Raw genomic sequence first — 22,918 nt, 5'->3', positions numbered from 1 at the left:
GCCTCCAGTCACTGCTTGCATGTCGCCACCTCCGGGACGCCCACCCGCTCCAGGGCGTCTCTGGCTTCTGTTTGTTTCAGCCCAACACCTGCCCGAGGTGTAATTACCTATGAGCCCGCGCTGGACTCCAGCGTCCAAGCGGCGACCGGTTGTGTTCCCACCGCACTCAGCTGGGGGTGGACCCTCAACAGGTCTTATGGGGGCGCACTTTGTCAGGGGGGACCCCAGTGAGAGCTGTTTTGGGGTACCTTTTCACTTGTCGGGTCAAGGGGTGGAGGTCATCGGTGGGGCTGGGGGGACAGCACTGCGCTGGGGGCTCCCCCCACCAGAGTTCAAGAGATGTATGACCTGAGGCAAGCCATCTCGCCTCTGAGCTTCCAATCTCGCCCCCAGTAGAGGGGAGACCCCGGCTCCCCACCAGGGGTCGTGGAGAGGGTAGAACGCTCGGCAGGGGGAGCGAGGGACCTCCCGGTGTGGGTCCCGCACCAACAAAGGCCGGGGCGGCGTGGAGAGGACCCTCGCGCAGGACCCTTCGCCGGTGTGCTTGCGGCGCGGCTAGGGGTCCCCGGGGAGGCCGCGCGGTGGGGCTGGGAAGGCTTCCTGGAGGTGGGGTCCCAGGCAAGGCCTCGGGACGCGCGGCCCCTTTAAGCGCCAGGGCCAGGGTGAGGGGTGAGGGCAGAGGGCGGAGGGCGGCGAGCCCGCCCCTCGCCCCCCGCGGCCGCCGCCTCTAATCTGCGCCGTGAGCCGGGCCGGCTGACGTCACCTGCCCCCGAGCCGCGCGCGCTGATTGGCTGCAGGTGACGTCAGGGGCTTTTTTCGCCCGGCATGACCTCATCCCCCGGCGGCCCCGCCCTCCGCCCGGGCCTGTCACTCGCGGCCGAGCGGCGGCCGAGCCGGCCCGCGCCCCCCGCCCCCGCCCCCGCCCAGAGCTGGAGCCCCCGCCCGGCCGCGCCCGCCGAGCCGCGGGTGGGATGCGGCCGCGAGCGCGCGTGTCCGCTCGCAGCGCGCGCGCCCCGGCCCGTGCGCGCGCGTCCCCCGGCCCCCGCCCGGCTGCGCGGGCCCCCGCCGGGCCCATGGGCGGCGCGGCCGAGCGGGCGCGCTGAGCGCGGCGCGGTCCCCGGTGCGCCCCCGCGGCGAGCGCGAGCGAGGGGAGCGAGGTGAGCGGGGCGCGGCGGGAGGGGTGCCCGGCGCGGAGCCCGTGCGCACTGCCGGCCCGGGGGGCGCCTCGTCGAGAGCGGTCGGGGGACTGCGCCCGGCGGGCGCCCGGGAGGAGGAGGCGGCCCGGGGGTGAGCGGCCCCAGCCCCCAGCCCCCAGCCCGGCTCGCAGGGTCGCCCCGCACCGAGCCGGGCAGCCTTCCCCCGCCTCCCGCAGCGCCCCGCGGACCCCAGCCCTGCCCACACCTGGCCGCCGCTTGGCCGCCTTTCTCCTGCAATTCCTTCTCATTTTGGTGGGGGAGGGGCATGAATTAAGGACCCAGGAGGGCCGTTTGAGATCCAGCGGGGACCTGTCCGAGCCTTCTTCGCGAGCCCCAGACGCCCCGGACGGTTCCCCGTTGGGGCCCAGAATTGGAGAAGGTCGTCCCAGCCCCGGGCCGGGCGGGGAGATGCGGAGGCCTTGGCCAAGGGAGCGGAGGGCCTTTGGCCTGTGGGAGGCTCAGGAAAGGGCTCATTCCGTGTCTGGTAGGGAGGGACTGCAGATCCATCTCCCCTGTCTGGCTGGGCCGCCGCGGGCACCCCCACCTCTGGGTGCTCAGCTGGCCTCTGCGGAATAAAGACCGTCCGCCAGCCAGCCTGCCGCAGAGGCAGCCGCGGGTGCTGGGGGAGGGGCTGGCACTGCCAGGCTGAGTGCAACCAGCCTCCCTCGGCCTCTCTGCCCACCTGGGGGTGGAGGGGTACCTAATGATCTGCCCTGGAGGGGAGGGGGCAACAATGGGCCCAGCGCCCACCAGGTCATCCCTTCTGGGAGAATTTGCCTTCTGACTTCCTGCTGCGCACATGTAGTGGCTTCTGCTGGGGGAGCTGGGGGTCTGGTGCTGCAGTGATGGGGTGGGGGGCACTCCGTGGGGTGGAGGAGAGGTGGCAGGATCTAGTGTGGTGTCTACAGCGTTCTTGTGCAGGTGTGTGTGTGGGGAGGGAGCAGCTGCAGGCCAGGAGAGCAATGTTCTCTTTCTGCTCTCTGCCCCCTGCCCCTGGGGATCTGGGAGGTCTGAGGGTCTGCACAGTCCCGGTGGCCTCCCCTCAGACCTTCTTGCTCCCAGGGCAGCCCAGGAAATGAATGTAGCATCCAGCCCCCCCATCCACCCCAGCTCAGGGAGGATAGATGTCCCGCGCGTTCGCGCCTCAGATGGTTAATAAGCACCCGCCAAGGATGGGCAGATCATGTGACTGGAGCTGGGAGTTCATCTTGAAGTCTGACTGAAATAACTCCTGCTGCAGTCAGCCTAGGGACCTGGGAGAGTTGCTGGGCAGGTTCTGGTCCCTACTGCCCTCAGCCCTCAGGAAGGCTCCTGGGCCCCAGAGGCTGCCTCTGGGAGCAGAGCTCCACGCACAGAGATGCAGAAGGATGCTTGAAGTCGTCCTTTGCTCCAGGACCCTTCCCCCGATCATCCTCTTGGGCTGAGCTTGACCTCGGGACCCAGAAGCCTCAACTGGACAGAGGGCCGAGGAGCCATGGGCTGGGGTCGGGGAAAGCCCGAGGGTGTCCTGGCTGCATCCCTGGAAGTGCAGCTCATAGAGAAAGGGGAGGAAGGGGCCAGACCACAGCAAGAGAGGTGTGGATCAGGCTGACCACCAGGACTGCATGGGCCGAGGCACCTTCTGCCTGGACTGCTTGGGGCAGTGACCAGTAGATGCCCTGGGCTGGTCCGAGTGTGTAGCTTCGGGGACAGTGACCCATAGAAGTCCTGCAGATCAGTGGGGCTGGGACACACCACGGCAGGAATGAAGGAAACCTAGATTTGTAGCATTCTGAGCTGCCCTTTCAAGGACCCCTAGGCCAATCCTTCCCACCCTAGGCTCAGCCCAGACCCCTGGGAACTGAGGGGTCAGGGCCCATGGCCTCCCCAGCCAGGTGGCTCTGCCTGGCTTTACCATTGGTCCAGCCAGGGGTCAGTGTAGGCCAGCTTGGGTTCTATCCCACTCACTCCAGGGAGCTGAGCAGGGAGCAGGGGCCAGAGCATTTGGGGGTCTCTGATGAGAGTAAAGTGGGCTGACCTGGGATGAGCACTCAGGCCCCTGGACTCCTGGAGGTCACCCCTACCCGTCTCTCTCCTGGCCTCATAGTGTGGCAGTGTCTGCCTCCAGCTGTGCCCTGGGTCACAGTGAGCTGGACGTTCCAGCCTTTTGGGTCCCTAACTGCCAGCTCTTCCTTAGAGTCTGCTAGGCACTGCTCCAGCTGGGGACACACTCAGTGAGAGCCACAGTCCCCCATCCTCCCGTGGCTGATGGTCCTGACCGCTGTCTCTGGAGGTAGTGAGTTCCCCATCCCCAGATGCTAAGCAGAAGGTACTGTGGTGAGGGTGCCGGCAATTGGGAGTTTTCTGGCCATGCATGTGCTCAGGGACACACACATGCCTCGTGGAGGCCCTGGGAGGCAACGGCGTGAGGAGGTCCTGGAGCTGGCACCTAGGGTTCGGGAATCCTGGGATTTGGGGGGATTTGGCATGCAGAGGGTGAGGATGGGTGCATCCAGTGACCACATCTATGTGCATACACGTTTGTGTGTGAATAACTGCACATGGGGAAGGGAGGAGTGGATGTGGGAAAGGAGTGAGCACCAGGCCTCTGTGTGGTCAGCATGCAAAGGGGCCTGTCCCAGCATGCACAGCAGCATGCACTCAGCACAGGGGCCATGCTGTGTTGTGGACCTGGCCTCCTGGGGAAGGGTGGCTGCCTGTGGCCACCTGGGCTGCACCTAACCAGGGTGAGGGGGAGCCTCCTTCTGCCTTCGGACCAGGAACTGCTGTCTCCTTGGCTCAAAGCCCTTTGATGGATAGAGGTGTATGGGGCTTGCCTCCTCCCACTTGCACCCAGGCTCCTGAATGTAGGTAGTAGGTGCTGTCCCTAGGAGTGGGATCTAGGCTGAGATGGGGTAGGTCCCTGAAAGCAGGGAAGCCCAAGACCCAACAATGTCTGTTTCCTTTGTGTCCACCCTGCCTGTTCTAGCCCGACTGATCTGTTCTGAGCTTCTCCACCACTACACAGCTCTGGGTCCCGATCCCTAGCATGTTCAGGAGGCAAGGGGTCTGCCCCCAGGAGCTTTTGGTCCAAGGAGGCCCTGTGGGTGAGGATGTGCTCTCAGGAGGTCAGCTCAGTGCAAGAGGTCTCCCACAGGAGGGGCTCTGGCCAGAACTTGACCATTTGGAGAAGGCCTCCAAGGGGTGGGAGCCTGTACACGTGGTGCCCGACATTGAGGAGGTTAGGACCAGGTGGAGCAGAGAGGGGAGGGGCCTGGAGGCATCCATCTACCCCGCTGGCTGGGGCCTTGTGGGGGCCTAGGTCATCCCAGGCCCCAGCTTCTGGGCACCTGCAGGGGTGGGAAGGGGGTGGGAGCAGTGAGGAGGAGCCTGTGGCTCTGCAGAGCCAGCCTGCACCGTGGCTGCTGCCACAGGAGCAGCGTTGCCTGGCACCTCTGCTGTTGCCATGGCGACAACGGAGGTGCTAACTTGCTAATGAGTCCCCCTCGGCTGCAAATAACAATACTGTAGCGCTTAATAGCGCTGAGCACAGGCTCCACTGGCAGGCGGGGACTGGGACCAGGTACCGGTCCTGGGTGCCCCACCCCGCACCCCTCCCCAGCTCCCACCCTCCCTCCCCTGCCTTCAGGTCTGCTGCCGGCTTGTTCTGCCCCCTCCCTCCCCTCTGGGTCTCCCCTCGCCTCCTCACTGGCCCTCTCAGCCCGAGCTGCCTCCCTGCCTCCCTGCCTCCCTGCTCTTCCTCCAGCCTCGACTCACGTCTGTGGAGTGGGCGTCCCTCCACGCCCGGGCTCCTCCCCGGGCAGTTTAAGGACCAAAGGGCAGTGTGTGCACTGGGCGGCTGCTGGCTGGGGGAAGACCTCTCTCCAGCCCCTGCCCTCATCCCTGCGCTCAAGTGCTGTTTGGCTTCTGTTGTTTTGGGTGGGAGATAATCTACCCCACATAACTGATGAAGACACTGAAACGAGGGGCAGGACCCTCTGGGCCGCAGTGCCCCCACCCCACTGTGTCCCTCCCTCCCAGGGTCCTGGCCCTCTGAGCTGGGCTCTTGGTCCCATGTCTAAGGGCCAACTGCACCCCCAGGCCTTGCCTCCACATTGAAGGAGCCCCAAGCACCAGCCTGGGAGCAGGTGTCTGTGAATGGGATCCCCAGGCCCCACACCCTGACTTCCCTTGGTGCCAGCTTGGCCCAAGGCTGCCCGCCTCAGGTGGACACCATCCGCACCTTCCTCTCGCTTCTCTGTGAACTGCACCATCACCCCTAGCCCAGGAGCTCACTCAGGGGGTGGTCCAAAAAGGGTGGTAGCTGCTGCCATTGTCCCCAGTGTCCTCATGGCTGTTTAAAACGTGACGAGTGTTCCCAGGCTGCCTCACCCCCATGCCCTCTGCTGCTGCAGGTTGGGGGCTTGCTGAGGAGGTCCCCTCTCTGTGGACCCTGGGGGTACACTTGTCTCCCAGCCTCCCCACCCCAAGCTGGGTGGGGATGTGGTGGAGGGAAGACCCTGACTGAGTGGCAGCTGTTAGAGGCCTTGGGTTCTGTTCAGTCTCCTTGGTGTGACCTTGGGTTGGTCCCGCCCCTTCCTTGAGCCTCAGTTTCCCCATCTCTAAAGCAAACTCGTCACCCTGATGCGGCATGCCTCCTGGGGGGCTGTAAAGCTTGGGTTGGCCTCGAGAAAGCCCAGTCCTGGCAGGTGACAGGGGAGACGGCATCTGGCAGGTGGGGTGCGGGGTGGCAGAGGCTTGGCACTGAACCTGCAGGAGGGGGCTTCTACCCAGGGCTCTGGAGACCCCATGTCCCTACCCACATGCTACTCTCTCCATGCACTCCTCAGCCCGAGGACCCCTGGAGGCATGCCGAGGGTCCCAGCCCCCCTGAGGTCCTAGATACGGGTCACCCGCATTGACTTTCATCCTCAGGTGCCCCCCACCACGCCCCATCCTGGGCTCTGCCAGCCCCTAGAAGCTACCCTCAGGCCCTAAGCCTCTGCGGTGCCTGTACGGCCACCCCATTCTGTGGGTGTGTGACACACCACACAGGAAACAGACATCAGCGCTGATCCTTTGTGCAGCAGGCCTGCGCACCCGATGGTGGCAGAGGAGCCCCCTCCACTCCTGAGCCCCCTCCAGTGCCTGGCCACCCTGCTCCGGGAGCCCGTCAACTTGTGCAGGCAGCCCGACCCCCTCCCCATCTGCCCGGTCCAGATTATCGGCTTATGGAGTGATTGAGCTGTGTGGGGTCAGAGAGGAAGGATGTGCCAGGGCGAGGAGGGCAAAGGGCATGTTCTGGATCCCTGCCTTGCCAGGGGTCCTGGGGATCCAGAAGATGTGGAAGCCAGAGAATGGAGAGGTCTGCACCCAAGAGATGGGATGACAGAAGCCATGGGGCGGAATGGAGTGTTCTGGAATGAGTGAGGGTCCCTGGACCGGGCCCAGAGGAGGGACCTTCAGACCTTGTCCTGCCTCTCCAGCCCGGTGCAAGCCCTGAGACCCTTCCCTTTGCCTTGCCGCATCCTTGCTGGCACCGTGATTTGGACAGTGCAGGGCAGGACGGGACCTTCCAGCTGCATGTGTCAGATTCCAGCTGGCTCACCTCAGATGTTAGGGGCCTCATTTCATAGAAGAGCCAGAGGGGATGTCCATCCACCCGCGGGAGGCAGGGCCCCATAGGCGCATGTCAGGCTCAAACGTTCTGGTGCCCTCGGTTCCCACCTCCTGTTCCTCTGAGGTCGGCCCACCTGGGGAGCTGGCCAGGTGCCCACCCTGGGGGCCTGCGGCGCTGCTGACCGTCTGCCTCTCCCTGCAGGTCTGGCACTATGCCCAGTCACTCTGAACGCTAGTCCACAGCCCGGGCCATCGGAGCAGCCGCTGCTCGCTTTGGGGATCGCCCCCTCCCCACCGCCCACTGCCCCACCATGGCCGGGGACCGGCTCCCTCGGAAGGTGATGGATGCCAAGAAGCTGGCCAGCCTGCTGCGGGGTGGGCCCGGGGGGCCGCTGGTCATCGACAGCCGCTCCTTCGTGGAGTACAACAGCTGGCACGTGCTCAGCTCTGTCAACATCTGCTGCTCCAAGCTGGTGAAGCGGCGGCTGCAGCAGGGCAAAGTGACCATTGCTGAGCTCATCCAGCCGGCTGTGCGCAGCCAGGTACCCGGCCGCTGCCCCTGCACCCGTCCCTGTCCAGTCCCTGGGGCTCCCGTCACCTCCAGAGTCAGGAGCTGAGCCCCTCAGCCAGGTGACCCAGGGCCCTGGCTGTGGTCAGCCTCCCCTCTCTCTGCCCTCAAACCCAAACCCAAACTGGGCTCCTGGATCAGAAAGTTCTGTGCCAGTCTACACCTCGGCCCCTCCCCAGCCCTCTCTCCTGAGCTTCCCTCTCAGGGCTGCGTGGATGCTCCCCAGGGAGGCCCTGCACTGACACCCGTCTCCCCAGACACGGGTCACCTCCCAGAGCCTGCTGACCCTGTCAGGTCCTCACTCAGCCCCCACAGGGAGGTCTCCCCACACAGGAGACGGGGCTAAGAGAGGGGTGCTGAAGGGATGAGCAAGGTATGACCATGCACTGGGGCCCGGGGTGGGGATGCAGACAGCAGAGGGCAGTGGCGGGGAGGCAGCCAGGCCCAGCGCACACTCTGATCGCCAAGGACTCAGAAGAGGACAGGAGGGGTGACCACAGGGCTCACGTGGAGAAGCCACAGTTCTTTCCCCCCTGGAGTCTCAAGTGACCCAGGATTCTCGCTGTGGCCCCCCAAGAACGTCTTGGGTCACCACAGTGGACAATCCTGTCTCTATTTCCAGGAGCATCAAGTCCAGCACTGGGGAGGGGCCGCGGAGCCAATGACCTGGGAAGGCGGTGGCACCTCCAATGTGGAGTGTGGGGGGACATGAGGGGCAGCCCCAAGGCTGTGAGAGGGGCTTGGTCACAGGCCCTTCCCCGTGTACAGTTAGGATGTGAGAGGACCCAGGTGGGGGACGGCTGCTTGTCAGGAGTCCCCCACCCCAAGGGCAGAACTGGCTCCCCGCAGCCTCCAAAGAGGGGAATCCGGTGATTAATCGCCCCCAGCGAGGACTCCTGGTCAAAGCGCGATCCCATTGGCTGCTGATGACATCATCGGCCGGGGCTGGCGGCTCAGCTGGCTTAAAGGCTGAGTGCGCTAGGGGCGGGGGCATCAGCTGCTCAGGAGCTAAAGCTGCTCCACATCTGGCCCCAAGGCGGCACTGGGGGGTAGGGCAGGTGGAACCCCAGTTCTGCCGGAACTAGGGGGGCTCTTGCTGCAGCCCTCAGCCACCCCATCACTGGCTGGGAAGGGAAGGAGAGCTAGCACCCTGCCTTCAAAATCCTCCAAATGTGCCTCCCAGGGACCCTGAGGACGGGTGTGTTTCCCTTTGTCTCGGCCACCGTGGGAGCCAGCACAGGCCGTGTCGGTGCACGCCTGTCACTGTGGGCACCTGCGCATGCGTCCTGAGGAATGCCTTTATGTTCACCCGCATCTCCTCTGCATGGGCCCATGGTGGATGCCCATGAGTGTCCGTCTCCTTCCCTCGTGTGAATGTGTGGCTGCATAGGGGACAAGTGTCCACTGTCCCTGCCTGCTCCAACGGCCTGCCTCACTGGCTGTGGGCGATTGCACCTGTCCAGGTGTGAGCAGTGAGGCATGTGGCTGGTCCCTGCCCTCCCCTGGAGGCAGCTAAGTGGCAGTAGCCTCTCCCTCCCATCACCTGACCAGCAGCGGTAGGCGACAGCAGGGGATGGGGGCATCCAGCAGGTGCCCAGCAGTGCCCTAACCTCTGCCCTCACGGCCCCCAGGTGGAGGCCGCGGAACCACAGGACGTGGTGGTCTATGACCAGAGCACACGGGACGCCAGTGTGCTGGCTGCAGACAGCTTCCTCTCCATCCTGCTCAGCAAGCTGGACGGCTGCTTCGACAGCGTGGCCATCCTCACAGGTGAGCTCCGAGGCCGGGGGCTGCAGGGCACTCTCTCCCCCCGCTGTCAGCTTCGGGGGGTGCCTGAGGAGTCAAGGTTCTGGATCCACCCCTGCTCTCCTCCCTGAGCCTGGAGACCAGTGTCTGCTGGGGCACTGGGGGTCTCAGAGCTCTGGAGTTCTCAGGGCTCCACCATCCCCTCCCCTGGGCCTCCACACTTGAGGACCCCCTCCAACACGGGCCTGCCCCCACCACTAGCAGGTGAAGAGGTGGACAGAGGGACCCCCAGCATTCGCCTGTTGCAGGGGGATCTAGGCAAAGATGCGGCTCTGCCTTGGAAGCTGCCCCCACCCCGCTGCCCCAGCTCGCTATCCATCCCACCATCACGAAACCCCAGTCTAAACCAGAACTGGCCCGACAAGGGGAGGTCCCTGAATGCTGCACCTGAGCACAGCTGGCCTAGTGACAGCCTTCTTAATGGTGACTGCTGCCTGGGGGCCAGCAGAGGTCCCCGCAGGGCTTCCTGTTCCCCAAAAGCAGCCTGGCCGGCACCCCATACCTGCGCTCGCGCACGCACACACACGCACACAGGCTGCACTGTGGTTCCCGCTGACTCCTTCCTCCCGGAGGCAGTGGCTGACGCACTTCTGTAGAGTCCAACTCGCAGAGGTGGCCCAGGTTCCAGGGCCGTGTGGCGCTGGCCTATCCCAGGGATGTGCACGCTCCTCGCCCAGGTCTGGGGCCTGTGTGGGCCCTCCTGCCTCTGTGTGCCAGGGGCTGTGGCTGGTGAGTGGAGGGTGTGGAGGGCTGGAGATGGTACCACCTCCACCATCACACAGCCGATGGGACACTCCTGTTCATTCTGTGTAGCTGCCCTGAGCAGCTCCTGTGCACATGCATGGTGGGTGGTCGATGGCCCCAGGCTGGGCCCTGCACTGGCACAGCAGGACCACGGACAGTCAGCACAGCCTGTGGGAGAGGCTGCTGGCAGGGCCTGATGCAGCTTTAGTGGGGAAGCTTAGCCCACCTCTGGGAGGAGGTGCCAAGGGGCACAGCCCTGGAGCGCCTGGTGGTGGGTCAGCGTCGTGTGCAGTGTGCCTGCTGCCTCGACTCATGTGTCTGGGTGCTGGTAAAGCGCTCTGCCCATCTGGATCTGTGCGTGTCTCTAGGAGTCTAGTGGTCAGCATCTGCCCGTGTGTGTGTGCGTGTGTGAGTCTCCTGCTTATGGTGGTCCCACACTTGTCTAGGTCGGATGTGGGATTTGTGTGCATATGTGTGAACTCTGGGAACCAGAAGCTGCAGAATTGCAGACTTTGATTTAACCACCGCCCCCTGGGTTCAGTTTAGGGGCTGAGAGGGTGGGGAGAAGACAGAAGCTCTGGGCTTCTAACAGGACAGAACAGAAATCCTCCAGGGCCCATCTGGGAACCCCAGCGTGTGTGCATGTGCCCTGGCCAAGAGTGGGAACCACCAGGCCATCCTCGGAGTCTGAGGGTCCCAGAGCAGCACCGTCCCTGCCCCCAGGCTGCCTTGGAAAGGCCTGTCTCTGGGAGGCTGAGGCCTGTACCCAGCACTCAGAGGGCAGGCCTGTCTCAGATGCCCCCAGAGGACGCACCTGGGACCTGGCTGTGCCCCACCCGGCTGGCTGAGCCCTCTGAGCTGCCCCACTCTGCAAGGTTAGAGTATTTGCCCCGCTTCTCCAAGGACCAAACCAGGAAGAAGTCCTGACCCCTTGTATTGTGAGGAGGGCTCATAGTGACATCAAATCAGGACCCAGACTTGGGGACAGCCTCCTGGCGTTGCCCACAGCCCCACTCCTGGGGCAGGCAAAGCCCCTGAGCTGGTGAGGGGGGAAGGCAAGGCTGGGGATGGGGCTACCCACCCAGAAAGGGGAAGTGACTTTTGGGGATCACCAGCACAGAGGAGGGGGCTCAGCAGCAGCCAGAAGGCACTGGGCGACACCTCTGTGGATGGGGCTGAGGAGCCAGCACGAGGTGGGGTGGGATATGAGGACGGCAGGGCGGAGAGAAGGGAGATCCCTCTCCATGAGGGGGGGTTTGCGGGAAGCAGGAGAGGGTGGTGGGCACAGGGCTCTGGGGTCCTAAAACTGGCTGCTGTGCCCACTCCACCCCACCCTCCACCTACTGGCTGGTGATGTTCAGTGGGGGCGGGGATGGGAAAGGGAGCCTGGCCCTTTAAGCGGCGGGCCGACCTCACTGGGGAGCCACTGCCTCCCTGTGCATCTGCGGAATGCAGGCTGGTGGTGTCTCCGCAGCATCGGGAAGGGTGGGCCCCCAGGGACCCTGGGGACCCTGCAGCCCCGCCCCTTGCATGCGCTGCCCTCGGACCCTGGCCCGAGACTGTGGTGGCAGGAGCGGCTCCAGCTTGCAGGGTGGGTGGGGGCCCCGCCGGGACACAGGGAGCCGGACGGGCAGTAGGGGCTGTGGGGCTACGTGACTGTGGCTGCCAGGGGGTGGGGGCAGTAGCTGGGCTGGGAGTGCCCATGGTCAGCATGCGTCAGGGGCACGTGCTTTTGTGCGAGTCGTGGATTCCATTGTGAAGGGCAGGGAGCTGCTTGTGCCCTCCCTGGCCCTCCATGACTCGTGAAACGGAGGAGCGGGGTTAGTGGGGGGCAGGCTGTCCCTCCTGATGGAAGGTGCCCTCGGGGATGCCTAGAGGGTCCAGGCCTACTGCCACTGATTTGGTCCCTGGTGTCCCTCCCTTGTCACTGCTCCCCAGAGCCTGGGGCAGCCCTGTGGAATCCCCCCCACTCCCCACCCCATGGCCAGGCCCCAAGAGAGCGGGCGGAGAGTAAGGGAAACCTGCACACAGGAGGGTCTGTGGAGGGACGGCGTGGCCCTGCCCCTCCCGGGGGGGTCTCTCCTCCAGCAGGGACATCTGGAGTCCCCTGGTCCTGGACTGAGCGGGGCCGACCCCCAGTGCCCAGCTCCGCCTCCTCTCACAGGAACCTGCAAGCTGTGGCATCATTGCTGCCGATGTCACTTGCTTCTCCCTGTCCAACAAGCAGGTTCCTGAGAAAGGCACCCCTTCTCCTCCACTACCCCAGCCAGGAGGTCCCCACTGCCACGGCCCCCCAACATCAAGCCTTCACTGGGGGGTACAGGGAGCTCACACACAGGCATCTTGGTTGGGGGTTCGTACAAACCAGCCACTGAGCTGGGCCAGGGGTGAGGCTGAGGCCACCAGGCATCCCTGCCCTTAGGAATCAGCTAGGTCTCTGGCACCATCTGCTTCTGCAGACCAGTGGGCCGAGGGACCACTGGGGGTTCCAGGGCCTGAGACCCCGCCTCCTCCAGTGGGCTAGGGCAGGCCTTGGCCTAGCTGTGTCAAGTGATGAATGGGTCCACTGAGCTGGAAACGGCAGCCTGCTGGGCTCGGGACCGGGAATGTGCCCTGGGGCTGTGTCCCCAGAAGTGGTCAGTCCCAGGGCGCCGCCGGGCAGCCTCACCTCACCCCACCGAGAGCAGGTGGCTACCAGGCACTGCCCAGTGCAGGTCCGAGTCAGCGGTCCCCAGCGGTCCCCAGCGGTCCCCTAGCCAGGCCGCATGTGGGCAGGGCCACCCTCAGTGCATCCTCTCGGTCATTTTTTGCAAGCCTCACAGCAATGCCATGTGGCAGGCGGGACAAGGAAACTGAGGCCAGAGGCATGATGCTCCCTCGCTGAATCACTGGTACTGGGGGTCCCACTCTGGTCCTTCCAGCCAGTGGAGGGGCTCCTCCCACCAACTGAGGCCCAGGGCTCACATGTGCGGGAAGGAGGCGGAACACATGCCAGCCACGTGCCTGCTGCATGCCCTGTGTGCTCCTGTCCCCAGGGTTCCCAGTTCCCAGCCCAGCCTTTGCTCTGTCGGTCTACTGGGTGGAGTGGAGCTGTAACAGGAGTGCAGAGGCCTCAGCAGGCTGTGCCAATTCCAGTGGTGATGTCATGCCCGGCGGCGGGGGGGGGGAGGGTGCCTCTGAAGCCCTTGCCTCCTGGGCCTGGCACCCAAGCCTGGCCTGGGGCTCCTAGCCAACTGCAGGCAGGGAGAGATTGCATCAGCCCAGCGGGAGAGGCAGGAAGGCCCGGCCGGGCCCCAGGCCACTCCAAGGGTATGGAGGGGCTGGCAATCCAGACCCTAAACAGGAAGACCCCTGTGGCCTCTGAGCCCACCCCTGCCCAGGCCCTGTGTGTGCCGCGTTGTCCAGCCACCCTGACCCCATATTTACGGGCATCACAGCGGCGTCCTCAGTGGGCCAGCCCCTAATTAGCCTGAGGAGGAATGTGGGCGTAGGGGCCGGCTGTAAATGTGCACAGCACGCGCCCCACCGTGGTGACAGCAGCACTCCAGCACGCAGCGCTGAGAGAAGGGGCTCAGGGCAGAGGCTGGCGTGGGATCGAGCAGGGTCGGGCAGCCGAGACGTGGTGGTGGTTGTCAGGCGCCCTGGGCTTGCTCTCCTGCCCCAGCCGGCCCGGCCCCCTGACGTGCGTCTCCCCAACTCCTCCTTTTGCAGGGGGCTTCGCCACTTTCTCGTCCTGCTTCCCCGGCCTCTGTGAGGGCAAGCCTGCCGCCCTGCTGCCCATGAGCCTCTCCCAGCCCTGCTTGCCTGTGCCCAGTGTGGGCCTGACCCGCATCCTGCCTCACCTCTACCTGGGCTCTCAGAAGGATGTCCTGAACAAGGTGTGTGCGCAGCTGGGCTCTGCTGGAGGGGGAGGAGGCAGGAGCTCAGAGCAGCTCCTGGTCTGCTCTCAGGGGAGGCGGCAGCTGAAGGCCCACCGGCCGGAGGAGCACACGTGTGGGAGAAGCTTGGGTTGGGGGCACAGGAGGACCCAAGGGGGCCCTGCCAGGACAGAGCAGGGCTTGGGAAGGGCCCGGCAGGGCTGGGTGGAGAAGCAGCTCCCTGCCTCTCCGGTGGTGGAGCCCACATGCCAGACTGCTGATGTCACTGGGCCCCTGGCCAGCGCTAAAAGAATCCCGTGTTTTAAAAATGGTGATGAGGGAAGAGGGTATAGGCCCCGCCCAGGCAGCCTTCGGTGGAATTCCTGGGAGCCTCCCGCACGCTGTGGGCGGGCCTCGCCGAGGTGCCAGCATCCCGCATCCCCAGTACTGGAGGCCCTCCGGCTCGCACAAATGCTGAGGCTGCAGGACGCAGGCCCCCACCTGGAGAGCATCCCTGGATTTAAAATCCTCCGCAGCTGCACCCCCTTCCAGCCCGTCCTCCCATCCCTCCAGGACCTGATGACCCAAAACGGGATAAGCTATGTCCTCAACGCCAGCAACTCCTGCCCCAAGCCGGACTTCATCTGCGAGAGCCGCTTCCTGCGCATCCCCGTCAGCGACAGCTACTGTGAGAGGCTGCTGCCCTGGCTGGACAAGTCCATCGAGTTCATCGGTGAGGCGCCCTCTTGCCCTGTTCCGGGAGGGGCAGGGTCCTCACGAGAGGATGGCTTGGAGGAGGCAGGGGGAAGCTGTCCTTGCAGGTGCTCAGCCCTGACAAGTAGCTGGGATTGTTGGCAGTGGGGAAGGCAGGGTCCCGACCTGGTGTGGGAACGGCTGTGCTGTCCCAGCCCTCACCTGGTCCCCACTGGCCCCCTGCCCCCAGATAAAGCCAAGCTGTCCAGCTGCCAAGTCATTGTCCACTGTCTGGCCGGCATCTCCCGCTCTGCCACCATCGCCATCGCTTACATCATGAAGACCATGGGCATGTCCTCGGACGACGCCTACAGGTAGCCCCCCCTTCCCTCCCCAGCCTAGCAGCCAGTGGCTGGAAACAGCGCCCCCTCCCCTCCCCACCTACTAGCAACAGAGTGGCCAGCAATTTGGTCAGGGCCCCTTGACTTGGGCTGCCCTGCAGGGGAGGGGGAAGCCTGAGCCCAGTCCCAGCCCACTCTGGTCTTCCTGTCAGCAAGCGTCCCCGAGAATGGGCAGAGGGGGCAGGGGGGAGTCTCCAGCCGCCTGGCCAGAGGAAGCCCCGTCAGATGGAGCTGCCCCTCCCCCAGGTTCGTGAAGGACCGGCGCCCGTCCATTTCGCCAAACTTCAACTTCCTGGGCCAGCTGCTGGAGTACGAGCGCAGCCTGAAGCTGCTGGCGGCCCTGCAGGGCGACGGGGCGCCACACCCCGGGATTCCCGCGCCCCTGCCCGGCCCCGCGGCCCTTCTGCCGCCGCCGCCACCACCTACCTCAGAGAGCGCTGCCACCGGGAGCGCAGCGGCCAGCGCAGCCAAGGAGGGCGCGCCCAGCGCCGGGGAGCCCCCCGCGCCCCCCGCGGCCCCCGCCACCAGCGCGCTACAGCAGGGCCTGCGCGGCCTGCACCTCTCCTCCGACCGCCTCCAGGACACCAACCGCCTCAAGCGCTCCTTCTCGCTGGACATCAAGTCGGCTTACGCCCCGAGCCGGCGGCCCGACGACCCCGGGCCCCCCGACCCCGGCGAGGCCCCCAAGCTCTGTAAGCTGGACAGCCCGTCGGGGGGCACGCTGGGCCTGCCCTCGCCGGGCCCCGACAGCCCGGACATGGCGCCCGAGGCGCGCCCGCGGCTCCGCCGGCGGCCCCGGCCTCCAGCCGGCTCCCCAGCGCGCTCCCCTGCGCACGGCCTCGGCCTGAACTTCGGCGACGCCGCCCGGCAGACTCCGCGGCACGGCCTGTCGGCCCTGTCGGCGCCCGGGCTGCCCGGCCCCGGCCAGCCGGCCAGCCCCGGGGGCTGGGCGCCGCCGCTCGACTCCCCGGGCACGCCGTCGCCCGACGGGCCCTGGTGCTTCAGCCCCGAGGGCGCGCAGGGCGCGGGCGGCGCGCGGTTTGCGCCCTTCGGCCGGGCGGGCGCGCAGGCCGTGGGCGGCGGCGACCTGCGGCGGCGAGAGGCGGCGAGGGCCGAGTCCCGGGACGCGCGGACCGGCTGGCCCGACGAGCCGGCCCCGGAGACGCAGTTCAAGCGCCGAAGCTGCCAGATGGAGTTCGAGGAGGGCATGGTGGAGGGGCGCGCGCGCGGCGAGGAGCTGGCCGCCCTGGGCAAGCAGGCCAGCTTCTCGGGCAGCGTGGAGGTCATCGAGGTGTCCTGACGGCGGCCGGGACGCAGCGCCCCGCGTCGCTCGGTCCCCGCTCGGCTACCAGCAGCCGGGCCCACTATAAATATATATTATATATAATGCAGAGAAAGGTAAATGGTTTTACTGCGATTTTTATCGAGAAGTAAATATTTCGATTTTTTATTTATTTAAGCTGTTCATTCTGGCAATGATTTGGCAACAGTGCGGGCGGCCCTCGGAGCTCTATTTTTACTGTCTGGTATTTAAACTGAAACACACGTTTCTAAGCAATATGAGGCCACCTTCAGCCCCAAGCTGAGGTGCCAGGCCTGGGGTCCCCTCCCCGCCCCCCCTCCCCCCAGGAAACACTGCTGACCCTTGCAAAGAGGTTGCCGAGCTTTCGAGCACTTTTTACATAAGAAAAAGGGGAAAAAAGGAAAAAAAAAAACTTTGCCACAAACTGAGCCGCCGAACCTCCCTCTCCCCACCCTCAGCTCCTCTCCTCACTCTCCCTTCTGCTCAGCTCCTTTCTGGGCTCTGCACCAAAGCCATAGGTGGGGGGAGGTGTCCCCAGGAGCTGGGGTGGGGCCTGGGAGGCACTGTCAGCCCCCTGCCAGCTGGAGGTTCCAAGTCTTGGTGCCGAGGAGGGCACCCCCACTGCCCGTCCCCAAAGGCTGTTGCCTGGCAGGTGTTGACGAGCATTGGGCTGACACAGGCTGTTCAGAGGGGCTCGGTGAGGGGGAGTTTTGGAGTGTCAGATGATAATGCGTCCCCACCACAGGGAAGGAGGTGGGATGTCCCCCACTCCTGCCTGAGCCAGGGGCTGGTTTCATGGGCTCAGTAAGGCTGCTCAGAGGGCCTGCTGCCCTCTCCTCCACATTGCCGGTGCCCCCTAGTGCCACCTGCCAGGCGGGGGAAACAATAGGAGGAGAGAGCTTGGTCCCTGGGCGGTGACCTGTGGGAGAAGCAGGGCCTGCCAGTGGGTCGGTGGGCAGACGCATTTCTGGTCTTTGTTCTGGGCTCTTCCCCCAACCCAGCCCCAGGCCCCAGGCCCCAGGCCAGATCTGGAGTTCTGGTTTGTTCCTGCAGGTTGAGAGGCCTCTATGAAGGGTGGCTGCCTTGCAGAGGGAGGGGACAGTTAAGCCCTGGTCAGATCCTTATGCTTCGAGAGAGTGAGGGTCTTTAGCTTTGGGAGGGGGATCTCTAGGCAGATAAGACCCCTGACACGAGCAGATGCAGGAGGTGTCCCCCACGTCTGCCCCACACTGCCACTGGGGCCTCGGAGGAGAGGAACCCCCTGTGCTCCCCTTCCCTGGGAGCTCTCCCCTCTGAAGTCTCCCCAATGTCTTCAAGGTGACATGCCAGGCCCCACCCCCAGGTGGCTTTTTAGCCCAGGTGGGCCAGCCTGGGAGTGAGGGCAGCAGAAAAGCCCCAGCCGCCCCCACCTCACACCCTATTGGGTCATTGGGACCCAAGGCTCGTGGGGGCAGGAGTAGATGTCCCCGACCTTCCAGATGTCCTAGAGTCTGGGAGTGGGGGCCGGTCACCTGGGGAAGAGGCCAGGGGCTTGGCAGGAGGGGTGCCCGGACAGGACTGAGTCCTGAGGCAGGGGTGGGGGAGGTGCCTGGCCCCCCAGCTGCCCCTCCCCACCCCCGGCTGGCCCTCTGGCTGTTTTTCTATTTGTTCTTCTTTTGACCCCCAGCGCTCTGTCCCTGTCATCCCTCCTTTAAGCAAAAGTCCTGTTCCTGTGCCCTCTGTCCCCACCCCGTTCCCCGAGAAAATAAGCTATCATTGTTGTATTTGCAATCTATGGATTAGAGGTTTAAGTATTTATTATTATTGGTTAATTATTATTATTATTATTGATTATGTAAATTTGCCTCCTGTCTGTCTATCGCGTTGGGTTTCTGAGGTGACCCTGGGTGTGGAGGATGCACTGGTCCCCGCCTCCGCACCCCAACCCCGTGCTGTCCAGGAGACAGTGGTCTGGGGCCACTGGTTGGGCCCCAAAACTCTGGAGGCAGGTCCTATGGCCCCCTGTCCTTCCCTCCCTTCCCCCTTTCTCCAGGGCTGCAGCGTCTCTTGTGGCTTCTGTCCTGGGGCGTGTGGGGGCTCTTGCTCTTGAGGCACTGGTCACCCCAAAGTGAGCAGCTGTGACGGGAAGAGGGTCCTGTCTCGGCTGCGCCCCCTCCTGTGCTGGGGACCAGGCATGGGGCACAAGCCCCTCCCTGGTCACTTCCACCCACTGTCCGAGGCAGGGAGGGGCTGGGCCCCAGCCCTCTCCAGTCTCTCCCGTTCCTCCCACCCCTCCCGCCCGGCCCAGTGCCCTGGCATGGGGGTCACCCCAGAATGGACCCAGCCTCCTCCTATTATTTGCTGGAAAGTCCAGCGGAGGAGAGATGGCAGGTCCCCTATGGGACTCCCAGTCTCTCTGGACTGGGCCGCCCACCACCCGGCCTCAGAACCTCCCCCAGCGCCGCCACACCTTCTGCTCCCTGTCCTGACCCCTCTTTTGTATTTGGAAACAATGTGTTGTAATAAATCCTAAGATGGATGTTTTCTCTGAGCCTCTGGCTGCCTCTTTCTTTGGGCTGGTGGTGGTTGGGGTGGAGGGTGGGGGGCGGTTCTGGAGGCTCCCTGAGGCCAGGAGGCTGGGGTATTGGGCCTGGGTATTAAGTCATACTGCCCCAAGCCCAGAGGGCAGGTGCCGCAGGGTCAGGAGCAGCGCTGGAGGAGGGCCCAGGAAGGACAGAGGCAGAGCACAGGCCCTCAGCTGCACCCAGAACGTAGAGCACACTTCTTGTTACGTGCTGGTGAAAACTTAACTTAGAGCTATGTAAAATAAAAACTCTGTTTTGCCCCTCAACTCCCCTGCACCCCACTGCCCAGGAGTGACCGCTGGGAATGGTTCACTGCCCGCCGCAGACCTCCATGTGTGCGCGTGTGCACATGTGGACAAGCGTTGCACATACCACACAGTAGCTTTTCCTTTTTAACAGAAAGGGGGATCCAGCTATGTAGAGGGTCTGCAACTAGCTCGTTAAATATTAAGTTATTTCCTGAAGTGATGTGTGCACGTGGTGCGAGGACCGAAGGCACACAGGGCGTCTGGTGGGAAGTATTGTATCCGCCACCCTGTCCCCAGACACTGGGCTCCGCTCCCTGGAGGCAGCCTCCCTCCCCACTGAGGGGACTCCACAGTGTGGTGCAGCCTTTGTGCCCACCCCCACCGCCCCCCTGTGGAGCCGAGCTTCATTCCCCCCCCACCACCGTGTGCAATCAGAGTCACAGCTCTGAGCACCGTGTGATGCTCTCGTGGGACACATTCTTAGACGTGCCTCCTCTGGGTCACTCCAGGGTTTACCTGGCTGTTAGTGTAACCACGGCTCCTACATGCTGAGTGCTCACCATGCGCCAGGCCCCACAGTAGGTGTTTTCCGGGCATTTCTCATCTCCCAGTGTCCAGGCGGCCCCCCATTGGAGCTGTGCCCTCGGCCTGGTGGTCCTCTGCACGAAGCAGTGCGAGGCTTTGCGGAGTCTGAACTTCCTGGAGGATTGGCGGCTTTATCCTATGGACCCTTCTCACTTTCCAAACAGGCAGGTGGCCCAAACCAGGGACATGGGACAGGTCTCTGTGTGTGTGTTATGTGAGTGCACATGCATGTGTGAGCATATGTGGATGGGTGTGAGCGCATGTGCGTGTGTGAGCACATGTGCATGTATGTGAATACATGTATGAGTGCACATGTGTGTATGTAAGCATATGTGGGCATGTGTGAGTACACATGCATGTGTATGTGATCACATGTGTGTGAGCATGCATGGGTGTGTGAGTGCTTGCAGGTGAGTGTGAGCACACAAGGGTGTGTGAGTGCATGTGCGTGTGTGAGCACATGGTGTGTGAGCACATGTGCATGTATATGAGCACACCTGCATGTGTGAGCAAATTTGTGTGAACATATGTGGGTATGCGAGCACACTGCATGTGTGAGCATATGTGGATGTGTGTGAGCACACGTGCATGTGTGAGAGCACATGTGGGTGTGTGTGTGTGAATGTGGGTGTGTGTGAGTGCTTGTATGAACACACAAGTGCGTGCAGTGTGTGTGTGTTCCAGGAGGCTCGGCAGGAGGAGGAAGGAAGCGGGGGAAAGGGTAGGAGGCAGGTCAGCCCTTCTGCCGGCTGCGGGAGGAGGGCGGTCCTTGAGTCCTGCATCCTTGAGTCCTCAAAGAGGCTGAGAGCTAGAAGCAAGGGCTGTCGCTCCAGCAAGGCTATTTTTAGCTCAAGAACATCTATTTATAACTCTGGCAGCCCCTTGGAGTCAATAAAACCAAGGACTGGAAAAAAGCTGATGGCTGTCTCAGGCAGCACGTGGTGCTCCCCCCGCCCTTAATGCCCGGGAGCACCTGCGGCTGCAAGAGGGGGTGGCCACCTCAGGACCCTGGGGGCCAGTGTAAGCCTCAGAATGGGGGTGGCAATGCCATTTACCAAGTCGACCAGGCCCCTGGGGTCAACTCGCCCACAGGCTGTGCAAGACAGGCAGTGAGGCAGGACTCGACCCTGGTGGGCTGGCCTCCGCTCGCTCTCTGCCAGCACACTGTGCCCGTCACACCTCGTCTCCTGAACACTGGGTGCCCCTGCATCCACCTCTGTGTCTCCCCAGCCCCTAGCCAAGAGCATTGGCATGGATGGGCCTCAGAAGGGTGGATAGTTGGGTGGGCAAGGGTGGTTTGGGGTGGGTCTCTCAGCCTATCGATAACGATGCCGTTGTTAGGGATTTCTGGAGCCTTACCTGGGCCTGCACTCCTGTGGCTTCCCTGTGGCTGGACCCGACCTTGTGGTTCTTATGATTGCAGGACACACCTCAGCAATAACCATCAGGGAACTTTGAAAAGATGAGGTTTATGACTCACAGGTCCTGGAGGATTCGCGGCCCTGGTGGGGCCACGCAGCAAAGTTGCTGGTAGAGAGACAGAGTGTAGACCTGGACTCTGCCTTTATTGGGGTCTGGTGGGGGCAGCTAGGGTTTTGTAGGTTCACTCTTTATTGGTGAATTTAAAACATAAGAACACGAATTGAGGAGCAGGAATGAAAACATGGGGTCACAGAGGGGTCAGTTATCTAGGTCACCCAGGGCTTCCTGAAAGGGGAACTTGAGGGGTGTAGCTGGAAATATGTTTATTTGAGATGATATCTTTTTTTTAATAGGTTAATATCTTAAATAGGTTATCTTGTCATATAGATTGGTCTTTATTTATTTATTTTTTTTGCTGAGGAAGATGTGCTATGAGCTAACATCTATGCTCATCTTCCTCTATTTTGTATGTGGGTTGCCACCATAGCATAGCTGACGAGTAGCGTAGTTCCACACCTGGGATCCGAACCTGCAAACCTGGGCCACAGAAGCTAAGCATGCAGAACTTAACCACTACACCACCAGGCAGGCCCAAGATGATGTCTTTGAAATTGCCTCAGCAATCAAAGCTTAATGTCAGGCACTTACATTATAATCAAAAAAGCTAATCATTAGGCACTTACACAACGGGGGTGGATGGATGGATGGATGTGAGGGTGGGTGGGTAGATGGATGGACAGATGAGTAAATGAGAGGATGGGTGGGTGGGTGGATGAATAGATAGGGGGTGGATAGTTGGGTGGGCAGATGGATGGGTGGATGAGTGGGTAGACGGACAGACTGGTAGGTGGTTGGGTGGATAGGAGGTGGATGGATGTATAGATGGGAGGAAGGAAAGAAGGCAGATGAGTAGTAACACTGTATTACACAGTGCACTTCTGTCTGCCCTATGATGTGTGCTCACCTCCATCCTCCCACGGGACTGTAGGCAGGCACCCGGTTCTTGCTTACAGAAGGCGCCCAGTGAATGTTCAATGAGTAAACTACAGACTAACAGTCTCAGAGCTGGACACCCCCTGAGACTGAGTTCAACCCTCTCCACAGCCCAAGGAGGGGAATCCACCAGAGAGTCAGGGCAGAGCTGGAGTTAGATTCAGTTCCCTGATCTCAGGCTGAGCCATCCCTGGAAGTATCCCGGGCGGGGCCGGCCTCAGTGGGGCTTCAGGCCCCTTCCAGCTCAGACCCTGCTTCTGTGGAAGGATTCATCGAAGTGCTTCTGAGGCGCAGACCCGAAGGAGCTCAGAGCAGGGCAAGAGGGAAGAGGGCTCGTCCTCAGGAAGACTTGGGGAGGGGGAGGTTGGCCCCTGCAGCAGGCTGTCTTTGGAGAAGGTGGGGCACGTGTACAGAGAGGGGGCATTGCAGCCAGGGCCACAGAGAGAGAAAGGGCCCTGCAGGAGGTGACCACCTCTGGCCAAGGGGAGGCCCAAGGGGCTGCGGCTCTGTGCAGCTGTGAATGGCAGGCCGGTGGAGGAGTTTAATCTGTTCTACAGAAAAGCATGGGGTCCTGAGCAGGGAGGGGCCCTCTGCCATGGAGGAGACATCCTGGAGCCTCTGAGAGTCTGCGGAATGGAAATTCTCCCAGGAAGCGGCACAGAGGGCTAGGCACCCATCAGACAGGCGGGTGAGGGGCTGACTCCTCGGGGTGCCTGTGGAGCTAGGACGGACACCTGGGGAGGTGCAGTCATCCCTCCCAGGTGGCACGGCTGGAGGAGCCAACCCCCCAGAGGAATCGCATCCTTTTTGACAGGGACAGGGTCCAGACTGGAAAGGAAGGCTCAGCACCTGCTTCTGCCCTGGGGATGGGGGTCTCCAGATGTGGGGTCATTCATGAAGGAGTGGCCAGGCACTGATGATGTGATGATGGCTTTATGAA

The 22,918-nt window shown here is 63.1% G+C and overlaps 1 protein-coding gene across 3 annotated transcripts; it reads left to right on the top strand.

Moving 5' to 3' along the window:
- The first annotated feature begins 951 nt into the window (after positions 1–951).
- Positions 952–18,696, top strand: DUSP8 (dual specificity phosphatase 8). Of its 3 annotated transcripts, none has more exons than XM_023654828.2 (7): positions 952–1,157; positions 6,997–7,336; positions 8,994–9,132; positions 13,624–13,790; positions 14,343–14,502; positions 14,713–14,836; positions 15,110–18,696. In XM_023654828.2, the coding sequence occupies exons 2-7, from the start codon at positions 7,106–7,108 to the stop codon at positions 16,161–16,163; spliced, it is 1,875 nt and encodes a 624-aa protein (XP_023510596.1). In that variant the 5' UTR covers positions 952–1,157; positions 6,997–7,105; the 3' UTR covers positions 16,164–18,696. The 3 variants fall into 3 exon arrangements, with proteins under 3 accessions (XP_023510596.1, XP_070085146.1, XP_070085145.1); XM_070229045.1 differs by lacking the exon at positions 952–1,157 and adding an exon at positions 1,183–1,287; XM_070229044.1 differs by lacking the exon at positions 952–1,157 and adding an exon at positions 2,066–3,504.
- Positions 18,697–22,918: the final 4,222 nt, after the last annotated feature.

Source organism: Equus caballus, chromosome 12, assembly GCF_041296265.1.
Source record: "Equus caballus isolate H_3958 breed thoroughbred chromosome 12, TB-T2T, whole genome shotgun sequence".
Classification (NCBI taxonomy): domain Eukaryota; kingdom Metazoa; phylum Chordata; class Mammalia; order Perissodactyla; family Equidae; genus Equus; species Equus caballus.
Note: the sequence above shows the minus strand (reverse complement) of the source record. Positions and strands in the feature narration are given on the sequence as shown.